General features: G+C 39.7%; 2 protein-coding genes across 2 annotated transcripts in view; one reads left to right on the top strand and one right to left on the bottom strand.

The window, feature by feature from the left end:
* The window catches only part of LOC119737778 (ATP-dependent RNA helicase DDX1-like), a 29041-nt gene extending 14964 nt beyond the window's left edge, over nt 1–14077 (top strand). The window contains exons 13-31 of the mRNA XM_038212374.1: nt 1186–1247; nt 2201–2224; nt 2431–2483; nt 3531–3591; nt 4181–4252; nt 4810–4836; nt 5322–5411; nt 6149–6199; nt 6751–6825; nt 7239–7298; nt 8028–8079; nt 8316–8462; nt 8862–8956; nt 9214–9286; nt 9983–10055; nt 10166–10208; nt 10437–10532; nt 11750–11870; nt 13067–14077. Coding sequence (XP_038068302.1) covers nt 1186–1247; nt 2201–2224; nt 2431–2483; nt 3531–3591; nt 4181–4252; nt 4810–4836; nt 5322–5411; nt 6149–6199; nt 6751–6825; nt 7239–7298; nt 8028–8079; nt 8316–8462; nt 8862–8956; nt 9214–9286; nt 9983–10055; nt 10166–10208; nt 10437–10532; nt 11750–11870; nt 13067–13194 — 1403 coding nt within the window. The 3' untranslated portion in view covers nt 13195–14077. The remainder of the gene's footprint in view (nt 1–1185; nt 1248–2200; nt 2225–2430; nt 2484–3530; nt 3592–4180; nt 4253–4809; nt 4837–5321; nt 5412–6148; nt 6200–6750; nt 6826–7238; nt 7299–8027; nt 8080–8315; nt 8463–8861; nt 8957–9213; nt 9287–9982; nt 10056–10165; nt 10209–10436; nt 10533–11749; nt 11871–13066) is intronic.
* Nucleotides 14078–16142: 2065 nt separating this feature from the next.
* On the bottom strand, nt 16143–20688 carry LOC119738857 (ADP/ATP translocase 3-like). Its single transcript, XM_038213826.1, has 2 exons — nt 20474–20688; nt 16143–18343 (listed from the first exon to the last, which is right to left on the bottom strand). The coding sequence occupies exons 1-2, from the start codon at nt 20591–20593 to the stop codon at nt 17564–17566; spliced, it is 900 nt and encodes a 299-aa protein (XP_038069754.1). The 5' UTR covers nt 20594–20688; the 3' UTR covers nt 16143–17563.
* Nucleotides 20689–24836: the final 4148 nt, after the last annotated feature.

The following is a 24836-nucleotide window of genomic DNA, read 5'->3' on the forward strand; positions in this document are numbered from 1 at the left end:
TTCTTCTTACAATACTGTTTGTTCCATTTCAATCGTACTTTCTGTTGACAAGTTATGGCTGTTTAGAGTTCGCATTTATCGGCATGCTGAAAAAGTAAAATAGTTTCGACTGTTTTGTAGTATGACACAAAGTATGCACGAATAAGAACCAGAGGTATAAACTCAGTTTAAAGAGTTAACTGAGTTTATAAACTCAGTTAACTCTATGTTTAGAGTTTATACCTCTGGTTCTTTTAACTGAGTTTATGCAAACTCTAATTTCTCAACTAAGAGAATGGTTCTGAAAAGAACCAGAGGTATAAACTCAGTTTATAGAGTTAACTGAGTTTATAAACTCAGTTAACTCTATGTTTAGAGTATATATCTCTGGTTCTTTTCAGAACCATTCTCTTAGTTGAGAAATTAGAGTTTGCATAAACTCAGTTTATAGAGTTAACTGAGTTTATAAACTCAGTTAACTCTATGTTTAGAGTTTATACGTCTGGTTCTTTTCAGAACCATTCTCTTAGTTGAGAAATTATTCGCACATGGTGTTTCTGCAAACCTTTCGTTATTTAGTATCTCCACCATGCAAAGCCTCAAATCTTACTTAAAGCCCGAGTCCATCATTTGCAGCTATCCAAAAAAGTAACTGGCGTAATTATTGTTGAAAAACATACTGGTTGAAAGATAGTAAGGGGACTAAACTCCCTGTGAAATTATCCTTTCTGGCAAGCTCTCATTTTGAAGAAATCAACGAAAGAAGGCATTTCCAACGGTGCTTCTTAAGAAGCACCGTAGGAAAATTAAAATTAGTTATTCGTTTTGTTATTCGGCGCAGCGCGCACAAGCATTGGAACGACGCACAGGCGCGCGCGGTTGCTATAATTCGTCGGATCAGTGCGCGACATCGCGTATAGCTGCAATTCAAAACAATTCAAAACATGATTTAGCAACTTTTGATTTGAAATTGAGATCCTAAAATGCTGTTTTTCTCGGAATATGAAGCTGAAGCTGAGCTGAAACTTCATCAAGTAAGTTGTTCAGTATCCTTCATTAGATTTTGAACACTATTGTTGCTTCAAACGAACAAAATGCACTAATTACAAATGATGGACTATATCTTTAAGTGGTTATAATGAAGGTAAACTATATGATTCAACAGCGAGTTATGAGTTCATACATGTTTTCACTAATATCTTGCAGGAGCCCAGCAGGCCACAGCTGGTAAGCCCCAGCCCAATGCACCCAAGGCTATCATTCTAGAGGTGGGTCATCAAAAAGTATCAAACCTTAATAAAAAAGAACCGTTAGGAAAACGGTTAACATAAATGGAACGTTTCCATGTGTGGAGTGCTGTGGTTAAGGGCATTGGATTCATGGTCTGCATGCGGGTTAAGCTGCGGGTTGGAGTCCAGCCTGGGGCTGTGGTGCTTGTGCCCTTGGGCAAGGCACTTTGTCACTCATTGCTTCTCCCCACCCAGGAGTGAATGGGTCCCTGTGAGAGCATAGATGGTTATTGTGGTTGATTTAGCTGCTTTGTGCTGAAATGGCAGCATTGAGCTGTATACTCCCCAGGGAGCTGAGATGGTGTTAGGAATGTTTCACGGGCCCAATGAGCAGGGGTAATAATGATGTAGCGCTTTGATCACCAGTCCTGGTGGATACGTGCGCTTTATAAATACCCACTATTGTACTGTAAGGGACTAGATTGTTTCTTTTGTAATTCTTTTCTTTTTCTTCTGTAATTTGAAATGACTACCCGGAATACAATGTAACAATGTTATCCTTGTTTTTGGAAAATCCTGTCTGGATTTTTTTTAAATTGAAGAACCTAAACTTAGGAAGACTTCAGTGTTTGATGGTGGTGTGCGTTGTGCTACCAGTAGATGTGCCATCTGCTTTGCCATCATGGGAATTCGTTAGCCTGTAGACCAATTTGGGCACACGACCAATTCTATCACGAAGGCCCCCTTCAATGGCGAAAGCATTGAGCTAGCTATTGTTCGGATAATCCATCACAAGGCAGTTGCTTTGTACAATAGCTTGCACAATGGTATCTCCATTGAAGGGGGCCCCGTGCGTATACTGTGATCACGTGCCTGGATTTTTATAGAACACCCAACCACAAGTCTCTGTGTAGGTCCAGTTTTGCTTGGTCATAATGCCCGTTCTTTGTGTATTACTATCATCATGCTTTTTTCCTGTTATTTTTGAACAGCCATCAAGAGAATTAGCTGAACAGGTAAGGAGATTATGTTTCGTCGGCTGATTCTAAAGATTGCTTCCACAAAATTGGCAAAAAATCACAGTTTGGCTGTAGAGTGTCTTAATTTACGCATTCGTATTAATTAATTTTGATATTGAGCTTTGACAAGATTTACTTACATTTAACGTTATTGAATTTTCTCGCTAGTTATCTTTAGTCGTCTCCTTATCATTAATTCATAGACCCTGAATCAAATCCAGCTGTTTAAGAAACATCTGAAAGAGCATTGCCCCAGGTAAACTGAGCTTTTTGTTCTTCCATTTTCCTTAAACTATAGAAGCGAATTATTTCTTTCTTATCTTCTCTTAACTTATTCTTCATTGGACTGTCTCCAATTGGAAATTACGTGTCAAGTATCAACAGGACTATAAATTTGTATCTGGAATGCACACTGTTCTCACTGGGAACATTCTTGGAATTTTCATTGCTGAATTTTGAATGCTAATAATAAAGATCGTTCAAATCGATGGAAATTATCACCTTGCTGTTATATCTGGTTGAAGCCAGAAATTGCCATGGGTTCCCATATGGCAATGCCGGGTGTTCCAAAATGGCAATGCAATGTGTTCCAAAACAACAATGCCAGGTGTTCCAAAATGGCAATACCAGGTGTTCCAAAATGGCAAAGCCACGTGTTCCAATATGGCAATGCCAGGTGTTCCAAAATGGCAATGCCAGGCATTCCAAAATGGCAAAGCCACGTGTTCCAATATGGCAATGCCAGGTGTTCCAAAATGGCAATGCCAGGCATTCCAAAATGGCAAAGCCACGTGTTCCAATATGGCAATGCCAGGTGTTTCAAAATGGCAATACCAGATGTTCCAAAATGGCAATGCCAGGTGTTCCAAAATGGCAATGCCAGGTGTTCCAATATGGCCATGCCAGGTGTTCCAAAATGGCAACGCCAGGTGTTCCAAAATGGCAACGCCAGGTGTTCCAAAATGGCAATGCCAGGTGTTCCAAAATGGCAACGCCAGGTGTTCCAAAATGGCAACGCCAGGTGTTCCAAAATGGCAACGCCAGGTGTTCCAAAATGGCAATGCCAGGTGTTCCAAAATGGCAACGCCAGGTGTTCCAAAATGGCAACGCCAGGTGTTCCAAAATGGCAATGCCAGATGTTCCAAAACAACAATGCCAGTTATTCCAAAATACTAACACCAGGTGTTCCAAAAAGGCAGTGCCATGTGTTAAAAATGTGTTAGGTTATTCCAATTGAAAAAGAAAAGAAATCTGTTGCTATTTTACCCAAACTGCTATTTGACCTTGACTGAAATTTGCACAGGGAGTTGTTGATTATGGGAGGCATGCCAGCTAAGGAACAGATTGAGGCTTTGCAGGAAGGGGTGAGTCTCATTTTGTCGTGACTTAGCTATTTCTCCGCTTTATTTAAGAAGTTTTATGAACCATTCTGCACCTGAATGGAAGCCGTAATGCTCCTATCAATTGTGAACTTAATGTGAACTGTTACAATATTTCACTCTTGTTTGTACACATCGCTGTCAATTTCAAGACTGTGTCTGGGTTGCAACATCAAAGTTCAGGGGAAAAATAGAATGAGTAGGAGTATCCATCTTCTTCAAAGGCTTACACTAGAAATCAACTCAATCATAAAGACATATGTGATGCGATCAAGCTACGTGAGTTGTTTGGCGACCCTGGTCAACATTTTTTTTTACTACAGATTTGAAAAGAGTACAACCTCAGCATTACTGCTGTGAAAACCGCATGCTGATGCCATCTTTAGTTGAAAAATTATGGAAGTCAGAACATTAAGCAATGTGATGAAGTGATGCGATGAAGTGGCCCTATTTTAGCCTGTATGTCCAAACGACTCATTTACGACAAACGACAAACGACAAACGACTCATTTAGCTTGATCGCATCACATATATCATTCGTTACTTTCTTCACCTCTTTTATCCTTGTGCCCAGGTTGATATAGTAGTAGCGACCCCTGGTAGAATTGATGACCTCATCAGCACTGGCAAACTCTCTCTGAATCAGGTAAATTTACTGACTACTTTTAAACTCTGAGCCATATTGTAAAGACTGAGACCCTGCCTAACACCTTAGCGTGGTGGCCCCAATTTTGTGTTGAAATATTTCCAACTTTACTTTTAAGGTTGGAAGTATTAAAGTGGTTTCAAATTTGGAATAAGTATCATGCACCTACATATTCCAAAAATGTGAAAGTTTAATTTTTCTGTTCATATGATACTTTTCAACCATCTACCGTAAGTTAATAATTTTGATTGCCCCAGATCCACTAATGTGACATCATTAGAGCAAAAAGAAACGTAGAGATTCAAATACTGGCACCTCAACTTTGGGCATAAAATAGCATTTCAACTCCCAAGAACACTTAAAACAAACCTGTACCAAAATGTTGCTTCCAAAGACCACTTTCAGCACACGTTGTCAGAATTCAACTCTAAAGTCACTTGAAATAGATGTGCTTTACTCTCAAAAGGCATGTATATATGACTCAGAAACTGCTCCTTTCTTCAGTTTTAACTGAAATGTGATATCAATAATAGTTTCCTTTTCCTTTGGACTTCCAGGTTCAGTTTTTCATTCTTGATGAAGCGGTGAGTAGTTAAAGATTTCTTCGTAATGGAATGTTTCCGGTTGTTATAAGTGACTAATAATAGTATTGGTGTAGTACGGCTATTCTTACCATTGCACTCATAAACATTCATTATTTATGTACTGATAATGACAGTGGTGTAGTGCTGTTTAGCATAGGTGTTTTTTCCTCTATGTTAACCCTAAAAGGGCCGGCCCTCAACTTTTTCCGCGATAGCTTCTTGGGTATGTTCATGATGAGTTGCTCTATGCATGTACCGAGTTTCAAAAATTTTCGTCACTCGATGGCAGAGATCTTAGGGGGGGGGGGGGAAATCCTTTTGGAATGATTATCAATGATCCGTATTAAACTTAACAGTACTTTGCAATTCAACTGTTGTTTCATTCTTTGTTAAAGAATTACACACTCAACGCAACGAAAATGTGCATTTCACTTCAAAAAAATCCAAACAAAATATTTGAAAAATTGTTTTTTATTTGTGTGCAGGATGGTTTGCTGTCAGCAGGCTATGGCCAACAGATCGCACGCATGCACAACCAGATTCCCAAGGTTACCATGGACGGGAAACGACTACAGGTAAGATAATTGTAGACCAAACTGTGTTTTTCCCCACTTTTTGTGGTTACTGTAGTAGCGTTCCACCATTCTCTAAAGGTTGCGTAGGCATTTCTCACGATGTACTTACCGTTTAGTGACAACTTAAGGATACATCACACGTGTTTTTGGCACTCGGTAATTGCAACAAAAAATTAACCATATCTCTTGTAAGTTTCATCGGTATGCCATTTGATGCCATGGATAGTAGGTAGATATTTTCTCCATGTAGTTTTGTCCAGTACACATTCACACGCCAGCTTGTCTGTGGGCGCATTCATCGGTGAAGCCCAGACATACAACTCTTCATGGGATCTGCTGATTTCCTCATTTTTTTACTTCTCATGAATGCCATTACAAATTGAAAAACACTGTACAAAGTCTTGTGTGGTTTGGAATGTCCTCGTTTTTTCCCCCTAAATTCTCAGTTGCATGCCTGGAAGCCAAGCAGATTTCACAGCTTCCATTATTTTTCGCTTTTCTTTCAAAATGGCTGGAAGTATGAACTGACTTTCACAAAGTTACCAATCAAATTCTTAAAGCGCTTAACATCCTGCATATAAGACAAGTTGATGTTTGGGTTCAAAATGGTGCCAGCTGGAGGAGGCAAGTTGATGTGGCTTTAATCTTGTTGCACAATTTTTGAAATTGTGTTTATTTGAAGCAATTAATTCCTTACTCAAAGACTTTATGCTGGATTTTTTTTCTTGGTTTCACAGATGATAGTTTGCTCAGCGACACTGCATTCATTTGAAGTGAAGAAGCTTGCTGTAAGTTATAGTTCGGAATTTAATGAAATTCCAAGTATCAAAATTAGAAGTAGGTTAAGTACATACATACAAGGCACAATTGTTCATTTTGGGTTGATATCTAGGTATGCACGAATTCGGCGAACAAAATTGGAAGACAGTTTTGAGTCGAAACCAGGCTTGTGCTCAGGTAGTCCTTATGCACTTTAGGCTCCTTAAACCAATAGAGTTATTAAAGTGCACGTTCATCTCATCTTTAAGAACGTGTTCGGCATGCATGCGACAGTGTTTCCACTTTAAAAATGGCTTCTAATTGCCGAACAAGTCTAGATAGGCCATTTTGAGCACGCTATCACTATGCACTCACGAAAAAAACCCTCAGTGGTGGACGAACTGGGCCAGCTATTGTAGTGTTTGGAGTGGGGTTTACCTACAACTCTTCATCCTGCACGGACCCAAATACCAAATGCAGATTTTGATTTCTATTACTTTGTGTACATTGCGAGCAGCCCTTTTACGAACATCTTTGTGTTTACTTTTGAAATTCCATGTTGTCAATGTTGATGTTTCAGGAGAAGTTGATGCATTTCCCGACCTGGGTTGACCTCAAAGGTCAGGACAGCGTACCGGAGACCGTTCACCACGTGGTAAGTTATTGCTCAGCTCAATTCTGAGGATCCTATCCATGGTATGGTCAAAACCTGGAATTTCACAAGTGAGCCGAAATTTTGTCAACTAGCCCATGCTCTTTGATTTTTTTTGCAAGTCAGCCAGATATGCTGGTAATCAGTTTTGTCCAAATACTAACATCCATGCAGTGAATAAAGGGAATTATAGAGTGAACATTGACGTTTTAGCAGATGTAGCTAGTCGATGTGGGAATTTTGAAAATGGACAAATATCAGATGTTTGTCTCATCTACCATCAGTCATTTACGCAAGCTTGTTACAAGTAAGTCACTCAACAAGGATTCAATAAAAAGAACAGTATTCTAACCAAAACTATTTGGATTGATGTATTTTTTTCACGAGGTCAACTTTTCTGTTTTTGTCATCATCAGGTTGTCAAGGTGGACGCCATCAGTGACACCTCCTGGCAACGGAAAGGAAACAAAGTACAGGTATGTCTCAGAGAAAGGAGTATCATCATCATCGTCGGTTTTAAGGCGGTTGTCCAGTCTGTTCTGGGTTGGCCTGCTTTCTCCCTATGGCTTTCCTCCACTTGGCCCTGTCCGTCGCGTCCCTCGCATTGACTCCAAGCAGTCGCATGTCACCTCTTAACAAATAAGATACAGTCAAATGAATGAATTATTTCTGGTAATGAAACCAAGGATTCCTCAAAAGCGCCCTAGGCACTGTAGCTCGCAAGCCTGAAGAAACCCACAGAGAGAAGACAATGAGAAGAAATTATAGTTTTAGAGGAGGGAGGTTAAAAAAAGGTCACAGTAAAAAAAATCATCTGCAGCCGATATACACGCAGGCGTTGCGCTGTTTACGTAGAGCAAAATAAAATGCTCATTTGCTGATCCTGTATAGAATACCTGTATAGAATACAAACGCAGATATGCAAATAGCCGTAGTAAGCCGTACAAAATTTTGAGTTTTCCATAGGTTTGTGCACAAACATGGATGCGCCCAGCAGGCATCACTTTGTACATGAGTCAGCGCTCTAGTAATTTAATATAGCTCTATGGTCTAAACCTACACATATAAGCAAGCTTGGACATTTTTCATGTTTATCGCAAGAACTCAGATTACACTGAACAGGCAATGGAAGATCGATTTTGTTTATGAACTATAAATCCGCTTTATAGTCTAACTTTCGCTGTTTTTTTCTCTCTAATGAATAGACCGATGGAGTTCACAGCAATGACAAAATGCAGTATGGCAGTCAGAGCAGAGGTACGCACTTCTTATTATGTTGCATTTAAAAAGAAATTCAACAAACTCTGTCCCTGTCCAAATAATTTACATAACAAAAATTAAGGGATGGGAAGGTTATCTTTGCTTGCCCAAGCCCCTTGAAACAAAGAAACTTAAACCCCTCTCCCCCCCCCCCCCAACAAAAAAATGACAAGAAACGGCATTGGTTACTTGATTTATTTGCACTGATGATGGCTTATGTTGTGTGTGCTCAGAGACTCTTTCGGAGGCAGTCAAAATCTTGAAGATTGACTACCTGCTGAGGGCCATCAACGAACACGAGATGGATCGTGGGATCATCTTCTGCCGTACCAAGATCGACTGCGACAATGCTGAGAAGTACATGAAGCATCTAGGCGGAGGTGTGTGTAGGTCTATTCTATTTACCATGTGGGGGAAGGAATGTATACCCTCTATCTCCATGTAGGCACACCCCTTCCCCAACTCGCCCCCCCCCCCCACCCCCAAGTATTTTCCCGAAATTTTATCAAAATACAAAGTCTGAATTTTCCCAAATTTTGCAAACATTTCGTTTAAACTTCTCTTCTTTTTTCTAATTTTCAAACACTTTCAATTTTGTCAGATAGTTAAAGAGACAACAAGTTTTTGCAATTTTGATGGATAAAATGTAATTTGGATGGGTAAAATTGGCCCCAAAGTATAGTAAAGCGACTTTTATCTGTTTGTACTTTGTCATTGACTAGATGATTGCTTTGCTATGAAATCCCTTGTTGCCTAACACGTTGCTCTGAATGTTTCAGGTCCCTATGCCACTGCCAATCATCAGTATTCCTGCGTCTGTCTCCATAGTGATCGCAAGCCCCCAGAACGCCGTGACAACCTCCAGAAATTCAAGGTAGCGTTTGCAAAATAGTGATTTTTTCATTGACATGAACGTTTGTCATGTAGCCTAGCTCCACATAATGTACTTTCGGCACAACGATTTATTTCTAGTATTTGCGTGAAAGCTCATCTGTGTTGGTAGTTAGATACAAGTGTCACCCAGTGTCATCTCCTTTTTGTGCTCAGATACCATAGTGAACTTCTTCTATACCTCCTCAGCATAAGTTGGTTTGTTGAATAAGGCTGTCACAATGTCCATTGTTCTCTCAGGATGGTAAGGTACGTTTCTTGATCTGCACTGATGTAGCCGCAAGAGGCATAGACGTCAGGGGAGTCCCATATGGTGAGTCTACGCTGAGTGAAAGGTCAATGGAATAATACCAGAAATAAATCAACAGTTATATAAGGAGCTTTCACTGGTATGAGTGAATGCCATGTAGAATGGTTACGGTGTTTGACTCATGTACGATGGTACGTGGGTTCGAATCCTGCCAGGAACATGGTGTTTGTGCCCTTGGGCAAGACAATTAACTACAATTGCCTCTCTCCACCCAGGAGTATGAATGGGTACCTGTGAGGGTAGAGGACTGAATGTGCGCTGATATCGGCTGCCGCGTGGTCTCGTGGCCCGATGAAAGGGGGAAGAATTGTAAAGCGCTATGAGATTGTTGGTGCGATGGAGAGTGCTATATAAGCAATACAATTTATTTTACTTAGTTTTAAAATATGGGAAGTCATGATCAGTTTGCAAGAACAAAGGGTAAAAGCTCCACAGATTTTTTTTCCGGGGGTCCAAATTTTCTTTCAATATAATGTAAAGGTGTGGAAGGTAGCCGCGAATGGGCACAGAGAATGCTGTTGTCGGTGCAGGGAAATATTTATCATACGAGAATGGATAGCGGTATATTTTTATTCCATATTTTTTTTCATATCTCAACTCTTCACTCCCAGACCCAATACATTCTCTCGCCTTTAAAAACTACTCTGTAACTTGATGTTATGAAAAACAATTACATTTATTTATTTCTTTGTGACACAGTTATGAACGTTACTCTACCGGATGAGAAGGAGAATTATGTCCATCGGATCGGCCGCGTGGGAAGAGCTGAAAGGTACTATCCATGCAAGATAAACAAGATTTCGTAGTACAAAAATTATCATAAAGTGTACATAAAAAACACGCTTTTTAAATTCATATTCAACTTTTATGTTTTTTCTGCAGGATGGGTCTTGCTATATCTTTTGTGTCAACGGTACCTGAAAAGGTAAAGCAACAAATATTACAAAAATTAAAATTTCTGTTTACAGTTTCGTGCAGCTAGGCAACAAACTTGAATAAGTTACGCACTGTTTCCTGAAATCGGCTGCAGGATACCTTGCTTGGATACTTCTTTCTGAAGATCATCATAAATTTGTGAGACAGTGTAATTGACTTCGTTATTCAATGCTTTTGGTGATTTTTAGAATTAATTCACTTCTTTCTATTACCTCAGGTGTGGTACCACTCGTGTCCTAGTCGTGGGCGTGGCTGCTACAACACCAACCTCAAGGAACATGGAGGATGCTGTATATGGTACCAAGAAATGCAAGTGAGTCCTGTAGGGCTGTGCATGCATTTACGGGTATTTTTTAAGCGGGTACCTGTTGTTATCAGGGGGTATCCCAAAAGTAGTAATTACCATAAACATGTTGATCATGAGTGTGATGAGTTGTTTTTCATTGTGAGTGCCTGGGATGTAGGTACATGTGGCACGGCTGCATCATGCTTGTCACACTCTACATGCAATCCGAAGCATGTTTGATGCACATAATCATCAAGTCCATCACAAGTCATCCAGTCTCCTACCTAGTGAAAATCTTTTGAAAGGCATAATTCCTCTGTCATTGTTCATACCATGTTACTTGTGATTTGAACTGGGATTGACTTCCTATTCAGCTCTTGAGTGACTTGTGATTTGTCTTGTGATTGACTTGTGATTGAGCTTGTGATTCGGCCTGTGACTGAACTTGTGATTGATCTTGTGATTGATCTTGTGATTGTGATTTGCCTTGCGAGGGACTTGTGATTTGTCTTGTGATTGACTTGTGATTTGGCTCGTGACTGAACTTGTGATTGACTTGTGATTGATCTTGTGAATTGCCTTGCGAGGGACTTGTGATTTGTCTTGTGATTGACTTGTGATTGATCTTGTGAATTGCCTTGCGAGGGACTTGTGATTTGTCTTGTGATTGACTTGTGATTCGGCCTGTGACTGAACTTGTGATTGACTTGTGATTGATCTTGTGATTTGCCTTGCGAGGGACTTGAGATTTGGCTTGTGATTTGAATTGTGATCGACTTGTGATTGACTTGTGATTTGGCTTGTGAGTGACCTGCAATTGACTTGTTATTTGGCTTGTGATTGACTTGTGATTTTGATTTGCGATTTTGGCTTGTGAATTGACTTGTGATTGAACTTGTGAATTGACTTGCGAGGTGCTATTTGATTTGGCTTGTGATTCGAATTGTGATTGACTTGTTTTTTGGATTGTGAATGACCTGCAATTGACTTGTAATTTGGCTTGTGATTGAAATTGTGAGTTGACTTGTCATTTGACTGGTGATTTAACTTGTGAATTGACTTGCGAGTGATTTGTGATTTGACTTGTGATTTGAATAGTCATTTGACTTGTGATTTGGCTTGTGATTCAGATCATGGTTTCTCTGTGAATGATCTGACTTCAACTCTGTCTAGAAGGTGTCAAAATCCCCTTCCTTAAGTTTCTATCACCAAACTGTAAACACCGACTCTGATTTTCATCCTAGTACTTGGCAGACATTGAAGAGCATCTTGGTGTCGTGATCGACCAAGCTGAACCCGACATTAAAGTGGCCGCCAATGAGTTTGACGGCAAAGTAGTCTACGGACAGAAGAAAATCAATACAGGTATAATTCTTGGACGGGGTTAATACAAAACTCCTGGTTTCGTCTCGGGCTTCATCTTCATCCTAAGATTGGCTTCATATTCATCCTAAGATTCTGATCAAACCCAACCAAAAACACATCAACCATTGGCCTCGTGTGACAGCATTTGGCGTCTCTACAGTATGTCCCAAAAAAGTGTCCGTCTGCCTTTTTTTGCACTAACCACAAAACCATGAGGTCAATTTTGAAAATGTTTGGTTGTGCAGATACTCCTAAGCATTGGTCTCAACCCCTATGAGTTTCATTTAATTTCAGTCTTGCATCACTACACAATTATCAATTAATCACAACAACATTTTTTTGGACACTGTGACCAAGTTCCTTGCCTTATTTAATTTCAGTGCTGTGTTAAGCAAGCTGTGTAAAATCCTTGGTGCTGTGAAAAGGGCTGTAGTTGGGATTGGAATCATTTGCCTGGCTATCAGTCATCAAAATGCTCAAGGGAAAATTATTACAATACCAACTTGAACCACGTCAGCCTTTTTTTCACAACATGCAGGATTTCACACAGCTTACATTACACAGCACTGAAATTAATTAAGGCAAGGAACCTGGTCACAGTGTCCAAAAATGTTGTTGTGATCAATTGACAATTGTGCAGTGAGGTGTGACTGAAGTTAAATGAAACTTATAGGGTTGAGGCCAAGGCCTAGGAGTATCTGCACAACCGAACATTTTCAAAATTGACCTCATGGTTTGGTAGTTATTTTAAAAACAGTCAGACAGACACTTTTTGGGGACATACTGTGTAGCAGAAAATTGACCAGCATTAATCTGGAGTCTGTCAGGTCTAAATCATTATGAATCTGAAGCCGAAGCCTGATTTTTTTTTAAATTGGTATTTATAATATACATGTATTCTCTGCTTGCTTTGAAAATGTTCATAGAATATCTTTTCTTTATATTTAAAAAAAAGTTATCTTGTGTGTGAGGGCGGGGATTTTACAATGTTGTGTCTCCCTCCTACAACCATTCTTAGATCTAAAGTATTTTTTGCTGGACTGGAGAAGCCAATATGAGTCACTGGCTGACCGACTGATTGAGTGTAAATAATGTCCTAAACTGGAGGCTGTCAGGTCCAGTACATTCGACTAGGCAAGCCTAGCCTTGTTTTCATTGATAATGAGAAAAGGATTTGTTTGTTTGTTAATTGACAGGGAGTAACTACAAAGGCCATGTTGCTATCTTGGCTCCATCTGTCAAGGAACTGGCTCAGCTTGAACAGCAGGCACAGACGTCATTCCTGGGGTTCTCAGGGGTGCAAAACACGTTGTTTGCCGCATGAGGGGGGCGGGGCTAAAGGTCCAGGAAGAAGGAGGCGGCATGCTGGAAGGACCACTGTTGTCAGTCCTACTTCATAGTTTTTTGTTGAAGCTAGACAGTCTTTTATTGAAGAAATCCTTGGTCGCTTAGCACACCTTCATTCTTGCATCCAGCATATCCCAGAACCAAATGTGAAGCGTTCTTGCAAAATGACACACAACTGGGCAGACGTCAAAATGAGTGTTTGTGAGTCTTAAGAAAGATAACAAAATTCTCTTTAGAATGCTGTTTGTTGCACTTTAATCGGATATTCCGTTGACAAGTTATGGCTATTTAAACTTCGCATTTTTCGACATGTCAAAAAAATAAAATACTGAGAAAAAGGCCTTCAAAGTTTCGACTGTTTTGTAGTCGTGAATATGAAAGATACCAATTGTTTTTCCTCAAAACACTTTTATTCCATGATTTGTATAGTATTTCTTTCAAATAAAATGTGAAGCAGACATATCAAAGACTAAATCTGAAAATTGAAAACAAAATCACCACCATTTTTTTTTTTTTTTTTGTGCATTTTTCTCCACTGCGGCCTGTGCCCAGTTTCGTCTCATTTTGCCATTGCGCTTCACAAGTGTTATGGAGCCACCAAGCTGAAGAAGTGTTCAACACACTGTATGTAATAAGCAAAAATACACGCAGAATGCGGAGAACCAGTTAAAAGTAATGTGCTTCAAGCTACATTTTGGCTGGTAAGCCATGTTTTGCTTAGGCAAATATATTGTGTGCTTAGCAGATTCCCATGCTTAGCGGCTCATGAAATGGGCCTCAGATCTTCTGATAAGTTTAGTTTACTGTCATAGTCTCATTTGTCTGCAACTGTCAAAAGTTGAGGTCGGAGAAACTGTGTCTGTGATTCCGCTCCGTTCACAAGTACCCCCTCACCGGCAAACAGAGTACAGTTGGGGGTGACCTAACGACGCCATCTTGCCTGACTGCAATTTTGCTGCAACACGCGGCCGTACCACTTGCATGTACATAGTACAAATCCCCTGGTGTACGTGCGTCACACACAAAGTACAAGGAACGGTGCGCGTCAACCAGCTAAATGTCCCGCCCATGGGACGAGTTGCTAGATAAAAGGGCGCGCCCTCTTTTGTTGACGCACGGAGTTCATTATGCTTGTCATGGCTTTAAGACATATGCAACCAGTGTACTCAAAATGCATGGCTATACATTTGTGTACCTACAGTACCTAATTTTAAACCATTGTATGAGTGTAAGTGATATGAAGCAATATCAAGTATAGACAACCTGACTAATATATGTATTTATCTCCAAGCGAACTTCAATCCTCGATGCTGATTGGTGGATCCATGACAACAAACTGTGCTACATTATCCCATGTAGCACGGTCTATACCGCACTCCGCGTATCGCGCTATTCAAAGATGCTCGCGCCATTCATGCTGTACGTACGTGTAATAGGAAAACCGCTGTACAGCGCACGGTGCGTATTCCATCTCACTGTGCGTCAAGTTTGCTTTAAGATAAAATTGTTATCCCACTCGCGCTCGTGGAACACGAAAAATGTAGTGCGTCTGCGGCCCACATACCACTCGGCCTTCGGCCTCGTAGCATGTGGGACACAGACACACTACATTATTGCGCGTTCCACTCGCTCTTGTGGGATAACTAATAGTATCCTCTCTATTAAAGAAATTGAGAATATGATTTAAAGGAAGAGCAAAAACTAAGAAATTGCCAAGAAGTTGCTATTTTGTAGTTTTATGGGAACTCGGCCTGCCCTTCCTTTATGTAGCATGGTTTGCAAGAGTTTAAAAATTTGTAAAGAGTTATTTTTGCCTAACTCTAACAGGTTGAAGGTGGCAACTTGCAATTTTTGTCCGCTTTTGTAATCATGCATTTAAAAGCTTTCAATGAAAAGAATTGAAAAAGAAGTCTTAAAATGGCACTGTAAAGAATATGAATTAAAGTTAAGAGCATCATAATGATTCTGATTTTGCTTCTACATCTTGTGCCTCCTAGTAAAGTATTTCAATACATATACATTTGTGCATGTACTCAATTGCATGCGTTAAAATTACAATACAGTCGAGTCTCGTTAATACAAACTCGTTCGGACCTAGCCAAATTGTTTGTTATATCGGAATTTTGTATTAAGAGGAACCTCAGTCCCATTCATTGTGTACATAAATGCACAGTCGGGACCAAGGCCTTATGTTTGTTATAACCAGAATTTTGTATGAACAGAGTTTGTACTAACGAGAGTCGACTGTATAGTGTTGTTTTCCGGTCCAATTTAACTTTGCTAAATCTGAAGACATCCCAGACTCTGTGAGTAGCCAAGCGCCAACACATAGTTCATTATAGATCAGTACTGCAGTACATGTGCACTCATTTTCATGGAGGTTTAACAAAATATTAAATGAAGTACATTGCCACAAAGTCGTGGATTTGCTTTGCCTTAAAATAAAAAATAACATGTTGAAAAATGATTTGTGTTTCTATTATTGTCCTCTGCTTTTGTTATCGCATGGCTGATTTGTAACATACATTGTACATGTACTCCACTCTATAAAAACTGGGGGAATTTGGAATGTGGGCCCAGGGGCTTCAAATTGGTTGACTTTCTTCAGGTAATAAAACCAGGGATTTCTGTGCTTAATATAGAAGTCCTTGAGTACATTACTTTTTCTGCAGAAATGATGTAAATGAAACAAATTATTTTACATTTCTGATTTTTTTTTCATTTTTTTTTTTGGGGGGGGGGTGTCTTTTCAGGACTTGCAATAAAACATTTCAAACTTGTGACATCACCATATTATATCACCAAAACATGCAATCCATATTTGTTGAATACAGACGGAAATGATAAGGAAAAAACCCTAATGAGCAGCATCTCTACTATTGAGGAATAATATTGAAGTTGAGAATAGACACGACAAAAAAAACATCAGTTGAAATCTTTTATTGAATCATGTCACTCTAGTCACTCATTCCACAAAAAAAACCCCATTCAATATCCTAGTTACAAATTGACTCAATCGGGTTCGACATTTTAGAAAAAGGATAAAATACACTCGCATGGTTTTCTTGCACAGCAAATTACCCAAATCCTTAACGACAATCTTTGATTAGTTACACAGAATTAAATAATACATAAACTAGGTTCCAATCTGTTCAAATTATTTAATGGTGAAAAAAAATAATAAGCCTACAGGCTAATTCATACTTCACGTGGATGCAACTTTTGTGAAGGGGACACATCAAGCCAAAAACAAAATGACCACTGTTGCTATTTAAACCTGTAGTTTGTGTGCGATGTTGAAAAGCCGATGCATAAAGTATGGCCAAGCCTTGGAACAACAAACCAGTTACGTCACGCTTAAAAACATGATTGGTATAGAAATAATCCTGAATATGGATAAATACAGATTCACAGAGTCTGTTAGTAATACCACATTATGCCATTCTTTTCCTATTTTGTATTTAACGAACATCAGTGAATAGTTAAGTTGGTAGTTGAGCTATATGCCAAGTAAGTCCAGAGTGCTACAAACGTGTTTGATAAACCGAATGAAATACTAGTTTTATACAAAATACATTCAAGGGGTTGCATTGTTAATACAGCAAGGTACAGCAGTATCATTGTATAACAACTTAGTCTGGTGAAGTGCGCCATTATCTGACAAACTAAAACAATGGAATCAAAGCGTTAGCCTTACATGTACACTTTAGCAATTGGCATTTGAAAAGTGTAGCAAATGAGGCCAATGTTCGGTGAGCAACATTAAAACATGAACGAATACCATTGTAAGTTCTACTTCAAACTTGTGGGACTGTTGTTTTGCAAAAGCATGAACTCTTCCTGCAATACACATGTACATGCATTTAAGCTCTTTGCTGGTTGTTCCTAAAAAAAAAAACAATAGTAGCAACTTGCTACTATTGTTGTTTTTGTTTGTTTGTTTGTTTTTTTACATGTATCAACACAGATTTATACCTGTACAGATTAGAACACTTGATAACATATATCTCCACTTATTCCTAGTATAAGTTAGGGGGAATATTTACCAACTGTTAAAAAACCTTAAAACACTTCATTCTATTACATTCTACATGTGCTTTATTTTTTCTATTTTGTTTCATTTGGAAAACTCTGAGCCAAAAGGAATCTTGAGATCAAGAGGTAATTACAGATTTGTAATGTAGCTTGTGTTTTGTGCTCATATTGCAAAAGACAGAGTGTTACCCGTGCCACAATTTAAGAAGCTTTTTAAACTCTGGCAAGTGTAACTTCTCAAGATTCCCCCAAAGATGGTGATTTTATTAATGGCTTATTCAACATCCCTTTGTGTGAAGGGTGACGTTAGATCACAAGAGTGCCTTGACCTCATCGTAGAGCACCAGCACCAGAGCCCCGCCAGTACCACGCAGGACGTTGGAGAACGCCCCCTTGAAGAAGGCCCGTCCACCCTCATTCTGAGCAATCTTCCGCCAGCAGTCGATGGTGTTCTTGTACATGATATCCTTACGCCCAGACTGCATCATCATACGTCGACGGACCGTGTCGAAGGGGTAGGAGATGATACCGGAGCAAGTGGTCACCGTCTGGGCAACCATCCAAGAGATGATGATATTTCTCTGATATTTGGTCGGCAGCATGCCCTTGGCCGTGTCGTAGAAGCCAAAGTAAGCAGCTCGGTAGATGATGATGCCCTGAACAGAGACGGCGAAGCCACGGTACAGACCCAATATGCCATCAGACTTGAAGATGGAGGACAGACAGTTGCCCAGACCTTTGAATTCACGCTCGGCTAAACCTTTGCCCACGTCGGCAGCCAGACGTGTACGGGCGAAGTCCAACGGGTAGACAAAGCACAGGGAGGTGGCACCAGCGGCACCACCAGACGCCAGGTTGCCGGCAAAATATCTCAAGAATTGCTTCTTCTTGTCGACTCCATCCAGGAAAACTCTCTTGTACTTATCCTTGAAGGCAAAGTTGAGCGCCTGCGTCGGGAAGTAACGGATGACGTTGGCCAGATTACCACGCCATAATGAGAAGAAGCCTTGCTCTTTGGTGACACGAGAGAAGCAGTTGACGATACCAGTGTACTGGTCTTTGACAGCTATTTGTCTGGATGCTGCTTGGACCTGCGGCAAAAAAACGGTAAAAGAAAAAAAATGGGATTAAACAAATGACATGAGGTTTTTTACTTTGTGTAGAACATTTACTGCATGGGCCTCATTGCAGGCAATAACTTTGCCATTTCAAAAGTGACCATTTTAAGTATGAAAAAAAAATCATTTTTGGGGGGTGGGGGTCTAGTCCCAGTAATAAGGATCCTGGGGTTCACTGCTCATCAGAGCAAAAACTTCTTGAAAAAAAAAAAAGGGTCGTCTTTCAGTGCAGTTCAAATTTATAGCACCTTACTTATTGGCTTTTCCTTTTCGACAACCTCTGTGCATTTGCTACACCCCAACTATACTGTCAGTCCCAATTTAATTTGGGACGATCTCAACTAAAGCGTTCCAGCTGGGCAGGCCCAACAGTGGGAGTAAAAAATTACTACTCCATGTTTCCATGTGGTACATTACAGAGGGCTTGCATTTACGCACAATGCATGATGCCATGTGGACACAGTGCAGGGAAAGTTGTGTGTAGTTCTTTCTTTGTGTTTTTGCAACATAGTGGAATGGCACATGGATGCATTGTTTATGAATTCTTCTGTGAAAACTACGCTGTTTCCTTGACAGCTATAGTTGGACCAGCCCAACAAAGGGAAATGGTAAAGGGAAGACAAGAGATTAAAGATTACGATTTTCGTAAGCGGTTTACGGTTGGTGCCGTAGGATTCAGCGCGCCTATACAGTAAACTCCGGCTAAACCGACATCGTATAAGCCTTCATATCGCTTAAATCGGCTGTGTGACGAAAGTCCCGATTGTCTCTAATGCATTTCCATTGACATTTTCATTTCTAAGTCGGCATTTGTAAGCCACCATTTTGCCTATGTCGGCGTGTTACTTTCAGTCCCATTTCCTCAAAACCACACAAATTCCTCTGTATAAGTCGGCATCGTGCTCTGCGGTTTGCAAGAAGTGTTGAGCAAAAAGGGCAAGATTACCATATGCGAAGTTCACTAATTTTCCTCTGTATTGACTAACAAGTCCCCAGATAGCAATTTCATGTCATCAAAGTCAATTTGAGCAGTGAGAAAATACAAGCATTTTCTTAGAAAACACTTAGAATTTTTCAGTTCAATCTCATAGGGTTTGTACACAGGGTGTTGAGTAAACTTCGTATATGGAAATCTTTCCGTGAAAAGTCCCACACACTGCTAACTGACATCTGTTTATCAATGGCACGGCCCGTGATTGATGCATCGGCCAGCACGTGTACACTAATCACACGTGTACACTGTTTCATAATGCACAGTCTGTACATTGTGTGCATCGTTCGCTTAAACGAAGTACATGTCCATTCTGTAAAAGAAAATGGCATCCAAAACCTTTTGACATGTATTATCTTCACTGATCTTCCCATTCATAATGTAACTTTGAAATGTTTGTGAACGTGAAGCTTAAATTGCTGGTGCTGTCAAACTTTGCCCCACACAAAACCCAACACGAAACAAATAAAGTTTTCTGTGTAATTTCAGAAGTTGTTGATCAATTAAGCATGCTCACAATTACAATTTACAAATAAGCATGATATTAAAGCCAAGGCATTAAATGAAAATGACAAGCAAATGAAAATGACAAGCGAAGGAAAATTGTAAGGTGAAGACTTTTGGCGCTTGAAAATTAATTGAATAAAACTGGTGATCCAGTACGGATTTTTTTCCCAGACAAGGATTAGGGCTTAACAATCGATAAAGAAGCCACGCCGCCGCCGGCAATCACTGAACAGAAGTGATTACGCAACATTCATGACCTTCCATCATTTGACGCCTCTCCACTCTCGTCTCCAGTCATTGCCAGTGGCTGCCAGGGAAACACCCAAAAAAACTTAAGTTCAAACGTCTAGGAAATTAATTATGAACATGGCAATTTTACGGATTAGGGAAGGATAGACTGGGTAGGGACATTTCAATGAATTCAGTGGTTTGATGTCCCGGACGTGAACACTACACGTTACACTGCCTACGTACGTACTGTGCACGCGTACACGCGGATGACCCACGCAGCCATGTGATCGATTTTTAGCCGGCATGATGCATGTTGAGCCAAATTTGGACGCCCAAAAACCCAACAATTACCCCACCACTGAGCGAAATCTCACCTGCAAAAGCAACTTGACTCTCTCGATAGGCGCTACGGCGGTCTTGGAGATCGCGGCGGAGATTCCTCCGGCGGCAAGATCCTTAGCGAAGGAGACGACAACTTCTCGGTCGATCTTCATGATGGCTAGCGTGCGCGTAGAGACCGGTACCGAGAAATTCGCCGGTAAAAATGGCAGCAGTTTCTCGTGACGTCACCGGCGAGCCTTATTACACACACTCGGCGGATAACATCCGCAACAAATAGTTCCGAATACTCAATGAATCAAATTTCGTATCGTAGGTTTTCCCACTTATATCATATTCTTATAAAGATTTAAATTGCACATTTGTTTATCATTTCACAATTTGAACAAAATTAATCTGTACTGGGATAAAATTCAATAACAATCTTGGCTCATGAATAACTTTTCTTTCGGTGAAAGGGCAATTTGATGTCACGTGACTGTGACGTTTTCTGATCGGAGAGGAATTTCCCTCCGCAAAGATCGTCCTATTTTCAAATAGGGGTGGCAACTTGATATCAAATTGAATTAAAATTATACAGATGATTTTTCTTTTCCAATTTACCTTTGAAATAAAACAATTAATCTAACAATTGAATTTGTGAATCAAAAATAAATTTCATGAAATTCAACTTACCTCTACATTTTCAAATTGTAACACATTCACACCTTTTTTGGAAATGAAGAAGTCGATTAATCAATTATCCTGCAGGTTCAGGATCTTTTGGAGGTGAACCTGCGGGCACGTGCAGGGATGACGGATATTCGTGATATTCTCATTCATGCCACGGAAATTACTCATTTTGAGTATTGTGAAGGGGTTAATTGGGTTTTAACAAGTGCGCCCGCTCCTAATTTCAAAAAGAGGATTTCCATTCCTCCATGGTCTGCAGATCCACCCTAAACCCATCTCCCGCCAAAACTACAGCCAGTGACTCTAGGCTGATCGCGTTTCCATGGTTACTGTAACAGAGGATAAACTGAAATACTCATCTGCGGTATTTATCAACAATTTAACCCAAAAAACGGATAAATCCCCCCTTCAGATCCTTGTCAAAACATTCTGCAAATTTACGGGGCAAAGCGGACTTGATATGGCACACGGCGGGGGTTTAAGGTAACGTTTTACATGTATATTTGATGGTGATAGTTTTATTATGGTTTTATGAAGATCTAGGGGGGGGAGGTGTCCATTCACAAGGATCAATTAAAACCTTTACAACTGTGCCATAGTAGTAATATATTGTATAGTCATATCTTATTCGGTATGTCCGTCTATAGATGAGGAATCTGATCTGATCGGTTTTGAATACAATGGAAGCGTCTTAATTGGTTAAAGATAGCTCGCTCCGTGATCTTCTATCTTCCCTATTTCCACATTCTCTCCATCCAAAGAGCTTGTTTTATGTCTACTTTTCGCGTGGCAAAAACACTTCTTTTTGCGACCACGACCCAAAAAAATGTATAATGCTTTGGTTGAGGTTTGCACACAAAATCGTCAACCATCGCTTAATTTTTCGTTCCATGCCTCAAGTCACAACTAAATAGCTGTTTCACAGTGCTTGAGAAGGCCAAGGAGCAATTTAAAAAGGGGGCTATATTTACCGATGCGAAACTCGGTCCCATGCTCTCCCGTGCACTGTATTCTCGAATTTAGTCCCGAAAAATAAAATTTTATAATAATTCGGCAGGATCTTTTTGTGCGGTTGAGGCTCAAAGGCCCCCCCCAAAAAAAAAAGCCCGGAAAAATATTCCTTTTTTGTGTGTTAAATTTAAACGTACAAATAGAAAATTTTAGTCGAATTTGTAAATTAAGAGCGCGGGGAAACAACTTTTTCAAAGTTATAATCGCCACATCTTGTTACCGACAATCAGCCTCAAATGATGTTCATCTAAATAATAGGTCATCAATTATTATTGCCGATTTATTTTTATTTTCGTGAACTTCTTGGGTTGATCGATTATAAGTGAGAACCGTAAGCAGTTACTGGCGTTGCAATCGAGGTTGCATGTAAACTTTTATATAAACACCGCAACAACAACAAAAAGTCACACTCATTGTAGGGGTAATAATTTTGAATCTGATCGTCTTATGATGACGTCATTTATATACGTGTAAACCTTTGGGGAATATTGTTAGCTACATTTTGGTACCTGTACCCCGTTTGCTACCACTGTAAATAGTCCAAGATTGACAACGGTTTATGAAAAAAAAATTATGCAGTTTGAAAAGTTGCAAATTTAAAGATTACGCGAAGAGAATGCTCGAACAAAGTGAGGGTAATTCAATTTCGCGTGCTCCCATGCATGCAATAAGCACTGTGCAATCGATATTCCCTGCACTTCGTTTCGGGCGGTGTAACAACGTCACGCAGCAACTTCACTCGCGTACTCTTGAAATGTGCAACTTTTCCAACTCCATCATTTTTCATAAACCGTAGTCAACGTTGGTTTTAAAATTAAGCAGTCAACTATCAATTTAAGTTTCAATATTATGAAATAAATACAGAAAGATAACGAAAACCCACTAAAGTTTGTTTTAATTACTGATTAGGCCCCCCAAAAAAGTCTCCGGTTTCTGGTATGCGCGCGCGTCGCCGTAGCCATGCGCGTCGGCAAAATGAAAGAGTTTTTTTTTTCAATAAAAGATGATGTCTCAAAACCGCCAAACTCACTGGTTTGACTGGAATCCTGCTGCTGCACAATTTTAACGTGTTTTTAGATGGAGTTATGATCGAGAATAAGCTTTATGTGGCCTCTCTGGACTCCCATATATTTGCACTAAGTTTAGTCCGGCACCATTTGCAGTCATCAGCCGACATTTGAAGCAAAAAAAACAGGGGGAAAAAAAAGCCGCGTCGCCGCACCACTTTTTGGGCAAGCTCCATACCAGAAACCGGACACTTTTTTTTTGGCCTTAGTTAACCTTGGTGTAAATCTAGGATCAAAAGACAGCTCTTCCAGTGGTCAAGAATAATGGTAAAAAACCTCTATCGTTGGAATTCTTAGAGCACAGGGTTTTTATAAAATCTTGGAACAACATAACATTTTATGACAGCAATAAATGACAAGGAGACCACTTTTTAATGAATAAACTAATTGAAGAATGGCAATGAGGTTCCTTGGGATTGAATTTGTGAAACTTTTTTTTTGGGGGGGGGGGAGGTTCAGTTCATAAGTCCAGTGAAAACATTACACCTGGATTCGAATATACCCTTAGTTTATCTGCTAAAATTATCTGGCTATGGCTAGCCTTAAGATAGAGTAACATGATTTAGCCACTTTAGAAATAGCCAAGTAACTCGGATGCAGACTAAAGCAATTTGTGTCAACACTATTTTCCTAGTGATCTAGACACCCATACAATTCCCCATGTATTACCTTACACGGAAAAAGCTGTGTGGCGAGAGGCCATTGGATAAAACTTGTATCTGGTCTGATAAGGTTCTGCATTAGAAATCTAAAAAAAAAAAAAAATAACTGAAAAATCAACAATCTTATCTGCAATTCGTAGGGAAAAAAGAATGACTGAGACTTATGTGGGTATATTGTGAGATATGGTTTTCAAAAACGAAATATATTTGAACAGGGAAAGTGGGATTTTGGTAAAACAAGTGCAATCATGTAGTGAGCCTCTTCTAATAATTCACCACTTACACATCCAAGCTTATCCAAGTCACTTGACATGTCGAGGTCACTTAGGAGATGGCTGTAAAACTATTTCATACAAAGATTTACCCTGCAACAATGATATAATTAACATTGTAAAGCCCAGTGCTTCTGAGAGCCAATGCAAAAAAAAATCAGTTATCATTTGTTGAAAGCACAAAGCTAATCATTGTTGATAATATTTTACATCCACCCAATAAACACTTTAATCGCTTTCAGTTCAAAAGTCACCCTTTTCAGTTCAGTTATGACAAAACACTATTTAAAAAAGTGTCTGGTTTAAGAAGGTAGGCCACAGGCCCAAAGTCAGGCATGCAACTGGGAAGAAATCCCCCCCCCCAAAAAAAAAAAAAAATTAAAGAAGGAAATTCCAAACTTTACAAGAATTTATACATTTTTTTTTCAATTTCTAATGGCATAAGTCGTCGCGTCAGTGCAACAAGGTCGTAACTCCAATCTGCAACAAAGTCGTATTGCGCGCGAATACTCTCCGTGCAACAAGGTCGAATCTTGACGTTCATTGACTTTGTGTGTACATTCGGGTTATTTTAATTGAGATACAACCTTGTTGCACGGACACGATGCAGTGTAAATTGAAAAACGAGGGAAACAGCTGATGCGAGGAAAAATTGCATGCCTGCAAATTCTGACTACTAATATTAAATATAAAAGTCTCATTTATGTTCACTTT

This window comes from Patiria miniata, unplaced genomic scaffold, assembly GCF_015706575.1.
Source record: "Patiria miniata isolate m_02_andy unplaced genomic scaffold, ASM1570657v1 HiC_scaffold_3, whole genome shotgun sequence".
Lineage (NCBI taxonomy): Eukaryota > Metazoa > Echinodermata > Asteroidea > Valvatida > Asterinidae > Patiria > Patiria miniata.

Excerpts from the sequence above, each read along its gene's own strand:
- LOC119738857 (XM_038213826.1), bottom strand. The coding sequence starts at position 20,593 with ATGAAGATCGACCGAGAAGTTGTCGTCTCCTTCGCTAAGGATCTTGCC. Across the intron at positions 18,344-20,473 it reads GAGTCAAGTTGCTTTTGCAG|GTCCAAGCAGCATCCAGACA; the intron begins GTGAGATTTCGC and ends TTTTTGCCGCAG.